Genomic DNA, 10,376 nt, shown 5'->3' on the forward strand with positions numbered 1-10,376 from the left:
AGCTTACAGAACAACCAGTCGGACAAAGGACAGCCGAGGCTGACGAAGTGTAGCTGAAGCTGAAAAAGGTCCGCTCAATCCAACAGGATAGCTGAAGCTGTTGAGATAAACTTGACAAAATATACTTGACATTTTTCCTAAAATGGCCCATGTACGGTTATTAAAAATACGATTAGAAAAACTTGTCATTTACTTTTTACATGACTTTAGTTTTAAACTATTTGCATGATTTATTTAAAGGCTCAGGTGGATCTTTCTCAAATCTGAAAATATGTCCTTGCTGTATAAAAATGGTATTTAGTTGGTAGCTCTATAGTGCAAATCTTAATACCAGTGTACTTTGCTAGCACAATATATAAATCATATCCGGTACATGTGAATTACTACGTCCAAACCTGTACATTGGAACATTTTCACTAGTTTATTAGCATTCTCTTGTACAACTTTACATTAGTAGGACAGTTTCATTATAACAAAATAAAACATAAAAAGGCAGGTAAATCATTTAGTGCATTGACAAATGAAAACCACCAAGTGCAGATACATGGTGCATAACGATACTGCTGAACAGCTACACTCTCAGAGCGTCCTTAGATATGTTCCAGGTCACCGTCACTTTGAGTTTTGTAGATCCCTACCAGCTGAACCAGTGGTTCACTAGAAAAGGCAATAAACCAATCAACCATGATATATAGGATGATGTCCAAGAATTTAGTTCCTAATACAGCTAACTGACTAGCTGTTGTGCTGTACAATGTAGGTGACCTAGAAGTCAATAATTAAGAAGATTTTCTGTTAAGCAAAATACATCATTAAAGACTATAGACAACCCAATCCACTATCTTAGAATGACGGAAAACTAAGCAATCCCCCATTACTTTAAATATGTGATCAAATGAAAATGACTGGAACATTGGAATGAGCTGGACTGCCTCTGAAATGCAAATGCTACACTCAAAGCAATCCAACTTACTAAAATAGCATGTGTTAAAGCTAAATTTATGTTTAAAACAAAAAAACCTTGGATAGCATTCATTTGAAGGCTCGGGTGTTTTTTTTCCCCCAACAGGAGCACCCTTACAGTGAGAAAAGCACCTATCAAACTGATTTTAAAGTGATTTTGCAAAACTGATGCAGTCAGTGCAAACTGGGTCTCCACTGTGCCAACCCTAAGACCACATTCTCCACTTCATTTTACCTGCTGTTTATACCAGCTCTGATATTTTACGTTACGAGGCATTGAGTGAGTGCGTGTGTTGCTAAACTGTAAGGAGAGATTTAATCATCTACTCCATAAAAAGTGACGCAGAAAGGATACCCTAATCATTACAGGCCATGAAACACAGACCCATTTTTAAGGTTATGCAACCAAACAGTTAGGTGACTGAATAATTAGAAAGTTCTAGTAAAACAAATTTCGATATTGGTAGATTTTTTTTTACTTCCTGGGCTGTGAAAGCTGTACTCCATTCTGGGGTCTAATCCTATGAGGTCTTGAGATACAACATTTACTTTGATTACACTAATCACATTTTGTTTAAAACATCTTGCAGATAGTTTTGCTGACCCCAACCATGAGCCAGAACTAAAATGTGTAGGGTGAACTGTTGACATGTTTTACAGATACTCTGTCCCAGAGAGGAAGATTTGTTTCTTGACTAAAAAGGCTTATTTGAACTTCTTAAAAAAGTGACAAAATGACCTAAAACATAATACAATGGTGGCCTTAAAAAGTGCCTGTGTGTCATGACCATATCTGTATACGGCTGCTTACATACCTATAAATTAAGAAACTGTAAATTATACAGAGAGGACTCTAACAATCCTCTATTTGGTCTCAGTCCAGGTATCAAATGAACAACAAAACCATGACCGACCACGCATACACTCATTCATCCACTCCAGCTTTCTTAATTGGCAGCAGTTTCAAGTGTAGTGAGTCCACCAAGCTTTCAGCATACATCTCTGTAAGCATAACTCAATATCAGATTATCCTAATACCAAATATAAATAAACTTTAACAATGACCCCATCGGTAATAGTTCTTAGAAAAACAGTCTCTTCATTATAACAGGGTGGATTCTTCATTTCACACACCAGCAGTAGTTGTTATACTGGTGCAGGCTCTCCAGGAGTCATAAAAGGACCTTCAGCTGGAGCCTGAGAAGCCCTACGTAGGATGTTAAGACACATCCCAGAAGACAAAAGAGGAGCGTTAACTTCAGTTTAGAGAGTAAACTCCATGACTGCATGGTTTGTGGTTCCATACATTTTTCCATAAATAGAGTTTTCTTGGAAACAGACCAACCAGTTAGAACCAGTCAAGGACAGATACAGTTGGAGCATAAGGGTAAAAGAGGAGCAGTTCAAGGAAACAAGTCCAGTTTGGGGGCCCACTCCAAGGCAGTGTTGACCACAGCGAGAGCTGCTGCACCCAAAGCCACCGTGAGACCCATGACAGCCAGGCGAACAAGCCGCCGTGCTGCTGACGGTCGGGCTACCGTCACTGCTGCGTTGGCTGCTGAGCTCTCGAGTGTAGCCTGCTTCTGTCTGCGTCGGCGACGGAGAACAGAGTCTGGTCGCTGTTGAGTGGACGCAAGGTCAAAGTCCTTGAAGGTAGAGGCTGCCATGCTTAGGAGGAAAAGACACAGATACATAGAGAGACCACGACAGACAGAAAATGAAAGTGTTAATAAAAGAACAGTGAGCAACAAGAGTTGAGAAGAAGTGATTATTGTTATATATAGTAATAGTCATATTTCAGAGTGCAAATGTGGTAGCAGATAAAAATGAAAGATTGCTACCACTGAGGCAGGTAGCATTTGTAAAGGCAAGGTGGAACCCCAAAAGAGTTAATTACCCGTCATGTGAGGCAGCCTCTCTGGCCAGTTCAGAGGGAGGGAACTGGACAAAGAGGTCTCCTGCTCGGCTGATAAGTGTCTCATATGGCAGATCCTGGGGAATCTGAGATAGCAGGTGATGAACCATGGCCATATCACATTCACACTCCAACACCTCCTCTTCTCTGTACAGTACGATCTGCAACACAAGTACCAATAACACAGGCCATTACCCATGATGAGGAAAATGTGTACTTCAGGTCAATCTTCACTTTGATGAACACGAGAATGAACTTGATTGTCCTTACTTGAATATATACGTTTATTCAACACAAATATGCTGTCAGAGAAGATCTTGGTGCAGCATGTACACAGTCATATCAACCACCAAAAACTTTAGTGTCAATTAGAAATAAAAAGAACACCTCTTCAAAGCGTAACTTTTGGCCTCTGACTCACACTCAATAAATGTAGCTCATACAAAATGTTCTTGCCTACAATTGATTTAGCAGACTTGGTTCATGTACGGTAAATTAAAGCAGAGATTCTAAATTAAGTCATTCTGAACTGTAAAACTAGGAGGGCTATTTATAGGAAACTCACCACAGCAGCAAAGTAGATGGGCATCAATGGATGGCAGGCCAGGAAGAAGTCGTACAACCGGACAACATGGCGGAAGTCTGACAGGACGTGGCCAAACCAGGTGATCAGCCAACTGAGGGCGAAGACTGTCCCCACCTCAGCCCTAAGAATCAGTCGATGCATGGCAGAGATCAACTTAGATCAGTGCACAAAACTGTAACATGCGCTCATTGCTCCACTTCGGGGACAATGTGTTGCATGTAGAGCCCGACCGATAAAGGATTTTTAAGGCTGATATCAATACAAACATTTGGCCATTTAAAAATCCGGTAATTTAAAAAAAAAATCCAGAAATGCTCAAAACAAAAAGGTTTCCCTAACATTAGTTATTTGTAGTTATTTATCAGTCCTCACTAAAATTATATGATAATGCAGTTTGAAAAACTTTTATTGTCACAACAGAACAAAAGGGACATCAAAATATATTCAAGTTCTGATAAAAAAAAATAATAAAAAAATAAAAATGTATAAAAATTAGGGCTGTCAAAATAACGCGTTAATTTCGATTAACTAATCTGGAGGAAAAATAACGCGTTAAAAAAATAACGCAGATTAATCCATTCCATATTGAACTTTGACCCAGAGCCGTTCTAGCCACCATTCGACTGTAAAATGAAGGAGGGAGATGAGAATGCGCTGCCTGGATCATTAATTGGAACATTTACTTATAAAAATCTTCTTCCTGAATAGGGTTGGGTACCGAAATCCGGTGCTAATACGACACAGGTGCCTTCATGACCTGTATCTACCAGACCGAATAGCAACGCGGATTTCGGCGCTTCATTTCGGTGGCACTGATATGTCTGCGCTTCTCTCTGATGCTCTGAAACAGACGTTACAGGCAACAGAAACATCGCTGCACGTGACGCTAGTTAACACTATACTCAACAGCAGCCAACGTTAGCCTACCGCTAGCTAGTAGCTGGATTAAACACAGTTACAATGCTGACAGCTAACGCTGTAAAGTGTAAAGTGTTAACGGTGTAAAGTGTGTCTGTATTTTACTGTGGAGGATTCCAAAAGTATTTATTTCTCGATAAAAGTAACAAAATATATGGAGATAAAATGCCAAACATATCAGATTTATACATAAATACGATGTCCTGAAGCGTTTTCCGCCATCTTGAATTATTTTCTTCGACTTGGGCCACTGACATACGTCACGCTGCCTTCACTCCGATTGGCAGTCGCTTTGTCGCATCGCTCAGCATTTGCATAAAATAGACTTCTTCTCTATTCTGTCCCCGCCTTGCTTGTGACAGCGGCAAGCTCGTCGCTGGCAAACGGCCACCCCCATTGAAAATGAATGGTAGCCTGTCGCTTTGTCTCGGTCTCTTGTAGCTAATGTGACTGTAGGGTTAAACACGAGTGTTGCTAACAGGGACGTTGTAGAGTGCCCTCTGGTGGACAAGCTATGCAACGCCAACACTCATAACATGGTTGAAGGGTGTTTCGTACATTTTTATTTTATTTTTTAAATATTCATTTATCGGCCATTATAAATGCCGATACTTTGTAAAATGCCTGCCGATATATCGGTCTGGCTCTAGTAGCATGTTTTATTAAAAATTAGTTATGCTATGGTATCTGGTAGGGGTGGTACGGTTCACAAAATCCACGGCTCGGTTCGTATCACAGTTTTAGGGTCACGGTTTTTCGGTTCTATACAGTTCTTGTTATTTTTTCTTTTAATCTTTAACACTCCAGAAATATACTTCAGCATATGATATATAGCTAAAATTAGCATATTGAATGCATGTTGCACTATACATGCATACAGTGGCAGTTCTATCTATTGTTTTATTTCCGCTGTCATCATAGGTAACATGAAATCCAAAATGTTCCCACACACCAGACTATATACGACGCTGGCGCATCCTCCAACTCCGGGCAGCCTTCCTTATCTCTCCTACTTGACATTTCTGCATGTGACGTGACCTGCAGCACTCCACACTCCACCTGAGGAGCGGTCAGCTCGGCGCCTCTCAAAATCTGAGGAAAATCTTTTAAACTGACCTTTGCCGATCAAAAAAGCAGACAGATTCAGCAACTGTATGGCCTATTTCTCGCTTAAAATGTTTTCAGAAACACTTTTCGGTGAACTATTTTCGTAAAATACGAGATCGTATTCAGAACGAGACGCCATTAGAGTCCGTTTTAAAATTCGGTACGTTCGTCCAATCAGCTGCCATGTTTTGCGTTCATGTTGCTCACCCCCCTCGTCGTTTCCAGTAAGTGTTTTAACATAGGTGTCGAAAGTGGGCACTACGGCAGTAAGTGGTTAGTGCACATTAACAGTGTACTGACGAACCGTGCGACACACACACGCTCTGAACCAAGCGGTTTGGATGTTTTTTCATGAACCGTACCACCCCTAGTATCTGGAACTGAAAGACAGAGGGCAACAGTCATGTAAGCCCTCCAAGAAGAGGATTAAATGACTGGTGAGTTAAGTCTTTACAGACGCAACTCAAGCTGTCATTATAGAATCAGAATGGTGTAAGTGCTCAGTCACCCTTCTCCTTCATTTACAACATCAGCATCATCTTTTGATTTGAGCATGCTGAGGTTTAACATTAACCTTAATTGGAAGAATATCTTGGTATATGTATTAATAACCATAGGGAAAGGTGTGTTGGGTATAACGCCTTTGGTAACACTTTACTTGAAGGTATCTACATAAGAGTGACATGACACTGTCATGAACACATGCAACTCTCATAGGTCTGGGCGATATAGAGAAAATCAAACATCACGATATTCTTGACCAAATATATAGATGACGATATTGTATGGTTGACTATTGGTGCTTTAACAAAATGTTATTTACACAATGACATTTTTGATAAATAATCTCCAGAAATGATTTAATGACTTACTGGGTAAAGGTAAATAATAGAACAGCCTGTAAAACCAGGAAAAGACAACACTTCATATTACGCTATCCAAAATCTAAGACGATATCTAGTCTCATATTGCGATATCGATATAATATCGATACATTTCCCAGCACTACACTGTCATGACACATGAACCCTAACTTGTCATGACAAAAACCGAATGACACTTACTAAAAGAAGCGTTATGTCATCAACGTTTATGACTTGTTTATAATGTTTATGACACGTTCATGACAGGGTCATGTCACTCTTATGTAGATACCTTCAAGTAAAGTGTAACCAAGCCTTTTAATATTCTTTACAGTTCTGCCTTAATTATAGGCGCTGTAACCTTGAAAAATGTCCATACTGCATACAAAGTGAGGTTGGATTTCTCATTCTGTTAAGAATAAAGTTTCATGTCTTACAGGTAACCTCTAATGAGAGACAGAAAATAATGATTTGACCTCTTATCACTAAAACAGCAGGGAGCCTTACTGTTGCATGAAGTCATGCACCTCAGGGTTGACCCTGTCAATGATGGGCATCAAATAGTTCAGAATGTGTTTTGTGTTGTCCATGGTTGGATCCATGAAGTCCCTGAAAAAAAGGATACAACAGAGAGCATTTATTAGAGTGCAAAGTAGACCATTGTTGAAGGAGGGGAGCAGGGAGGGAGAGGATATTTTTTATTCTGACATGTGGACACATAACAGAGAAAGAAAAACTGACAAAATAACTGGTAGAATAAAAAAAAAAAAAAGATGCTGCAGATTATAAATATGGTAAGTACCTGAGGTGGTGCGTGGATAGCTTTTCCACAAGAGCAGTTGCAAGGCGCTCTCCTAGGACCAATAAGAAGGTGACAACAATGTCATGGTATCCTTGGTAGTAGTGCAGCTGGGGATTGCGTTTCAGAACTAGCAGGATGATGTCAATTAGTTCTTCCTGGAGACCCTCCCTCTGCTCATCTGGCATACCTGTACAAGTCCACCCAAAATAAAACCCACTTGTTAATTTATATAGGCTTTAGGTATGCCACTCGCTATTGAGCCCATAGATACAAAATGTCAGAGGTGCAGCAATACCCATGTTTCATAACTAACTCAGTCATAATAAATTATATCGGTGTATGATAAACCAATGTAGAAACAGTTGTTGTTGTTGTATTATACTCTTCATTCAAATAGAAGATACAGTTTTAATAAAATGAAGGGTTTTATTCGGGCTCGAGTCCATACATGCAGTTAATGGATACAGGCACGCAGAACTGAAGGCTCGGTTAGCAACGATTAGCTCTGATTAGCGGTTAGCTCCGTTATAAAGATATGGAGTGGAGGAGACTGCCACTGAGAGGGGTAACAATCAGACTGATAAATGACGTTCGGGGAGCTTTCGCAGCAGCGTGGCTGCGTTGTTTCAAAGGTTTTATTAGTACAGTTAATCCCACGGCGAGACCAGCAGCATGCTACTGCTAATGTAACGATAGCCTCTCTGTCTCCAAGTGTGAATGTTGACGCTGTCATGCACGCGGCACGTAACTTCATGAGGGGAAGCTGTGCGCTGTAAAAGAAAATAACACCGTTGTATATACTGTATATACTATATTTTTACTTATTTAACTGTCTAGTAAAGTTCAAAGACAGTGTTTAAAAAGTGCAATCCACATGTTTATTACAGTAAATGATAATTAAATGTAAATAATACTAAGTGTGGTAAAGCCACATATTTGTGTTTATATTTCTGCAATCTGCACTTTAGTTTGTGTGATTTGTTGCTGACTTTCATATGAATGTTTACACCAGGCTTGGTCAGTGCTCAATATACTACTGTGACTGAAGTAGTTAAATAAAAGATGTCATTCATATAAATTCATGCATCACCTAACTTCATCATCACATACAGGCCTGGCCTCCAGGAAAGAACAGTTTGTTTAATCTATCTAATATTGTATTGTTCATACTATACAATGATTTATTGCTTGTCTTTGTTGAATAATACAGAAGCCAAAGAGTTTAAAAAATAATCGCATATTGAATCGCAATATTTTTGAAAAAAATCGCAATTAGATTATTTTCAAAAATCGTTCAGCCCTAATACGTTCCAAATGAAACCTAACCCCTTTACCCCTTAGCAAATATGTTCTTTTGTCTGGTTCAGAACCCCTTGATTTACAAAGTATAGGTTGCAATACAATATATTTAACACATTAACTTGAAAGTCAAAATCTCTAGATTTGGTGCTCAGGATTGGTTCACAGCCTGGTAGAGTGTGTTCATCTGTAAGTGTAACGTTATGAGTGTTAAGCGCGCGCGCACACACACGCGCACACACACGCGCACACACACCTACTCACCAGGTGGAAACCTCCGCAGCGAGCGCTGGACGTCCAGCAGCACCTGGTTGTAGTCTTTGTTATTCTCCCGCTCTACCGTTTCTAGACAAGACATGTCACTATCAGCAAAGTCATTCACTAGTCAAATACTGTATATGGGATATATTGCACCTGCTAAGACTCTGTATGTTAACATTTGTCATGCATAGTGGGAAAGGGAACTATGAATCCTATATTGCTCGGTTTGTGCATGTATAGGCTACGTATATTACCTGGCTCTTGTTCCAAGACGTGAGGAGGTACGTTGAGAAGCCGAGGCCAGACTTGACAGCGTATCTCATCAGTCAGCAGACCTCCTTCACTGATAGCCATCCTCCTCAAAGCAGCCACATCCACTGGACTCGCACTAAGGGCCTGTTTGATGTCGGCAATTTTCCTCTTCCGTCTGGTATCCCAGTCTGAGACACAGAAAACATTGTGTTCAACTAACAAGTTGGCCTGTGCTTACTTTTATCCTGGAACAGTTAACGTTAAGCAGCTAACGTGACCGTAAGTTAACACATTTGCAAAGGTTATGGAGGGCAGTTAGCAAACTTCAGCATCAGACACAAGCGATCACGTTTTTGACATTAAAAAGCGTTTTGAGTCTGTTTTAGCTGCTGCAATGCTCAAAACATTTGATTAGCTAGCTAACGTTAAATCAGCGACATGGCACACTTACCGTTCACTTGTTTTCCATTTACAGGTGACGAGGCACCAGCACTTCTAGATGTATTCATTTTTTCTCCAGTTCTTGATGTGTCCTTGCTAATTTGCATTACTTGCCATCCTCCTTTGCTTGGCTAACCTCGAGTTAGCCCTTCGTGGCTGTCAACTGGAAGCTAGCTAACGTTAACTGTCTAATTAGCAAGGCCAGCCTCATACAAACACGGCCCGATAGTTAGCTAGCTATTCAGTGTTAGCTAGTTGTCATACTAACACTACCGTTACACAGCCTTGCTATTTTCGGCGACACAGCCATCATTTATTCGTACTATTGACAAACTGGTTAACAATTAAGAAACGCCGCTTAATAGCAATACGGTTACACCCGTGAAACGGCTACATGTTTACACTGACAAATGCGACTAATAAATATGATACAAAGCTTTAGCTTTAGCTAGCCTCCCTGCTCAGTCAGACTGACTGATGACGTAGGTCAAAATGATGGCGATGATGGGAGTCGAAGAGGAGGAGGCGTACCTCTCCGATCTCTCCTCGGCTGTGTTAATATAGCCTAATAGTACATGTATTTTTTTTATTTGTAAAAATAAATAAATACGTAGATAGTTGATTTTACATACAAAACATGTTAACTTATAAACGAGCTACAACAATTAATTAAAATACTGCTCAATAATTAACGTTAGCTAGCTAATCACACTATATACTCTTCGATCACAATCCGATAACATGCCTGTATGACTGAGCCATTCTGCTGTGTTAAATGTCCTAGCTAATATTGCTGATAAAAGGCCTACTTCCATGGCACTGTACACTTAGCCATACGCGTTAGCTACATACTAAACTGTTATGCAACTGCATTTTTATGTGTGCTGATGTTACCTGACGTGCCTCATAAACAAATGCATGTTGCACACTTCTAGGTGTGGTGTGTTCTGTTTAAAACGAAAACGAAAC

The 10,376-nt window shown here is 40.0% G+C and overlaps 1 protein-coding gene across 2 annotated transcripts; it reads right to left on the minus strand.

Annotated features, from left to right (window-relative positions):
* Positions 1-398: 398 nt before the first annotated feature.
* tbc1d20 (TBC1 domain family, member 20) lies at positions 399-10,353 on the minus strand. 2 transcript variants are annotated; one of them, XM_078248982.1, is made up of 8 exons: positions 9,418-10,353; positions 8,969-9,154; positions 8,718-8,798; positions 7,155-7,206; positions 6,860-6,961; positions 3,444-3,585; positions 2,861-3,039; positions 399-2,631 (listed from the first exon to the last, which is right to left on the minus strand). In XM_078248982.1, the coding sequence occupies exons 1-8, from the start codon at positions 9,512-9,514 to the stop codon at positions 2,367-2,369; spliced, it is 1,104 nt and encodes a 367-aa protein (XP_078105108.1). In that variant the 5' UTR covers positions 9,515-10,353; the 3' UTR covers positions 399-2,366. The 2 variants fall into 2 exon arrangements, with proteins under 2 accessions (XP_078105108.1, XP_078105107.1); XM_078248981.1 differs by having other exon boundaries at positions 7,155-7,341.
* Positions 10,354-10,376: the final 23 nt, after the last annotated feature.

This window comes from Sander vitreus, chromosome 4 (assembly GCF_031162955.1).
Source record: "Sander vitreus isolate 19-12246 chromosome 4, sanVit1, whole genome shotgun sequence".
NCBI classification, from domain to species: Eukaryota; Metazoa; Chordata; class Actinopteri; order Perciformes; family Percidae; genus Sander; species Sander vitreus.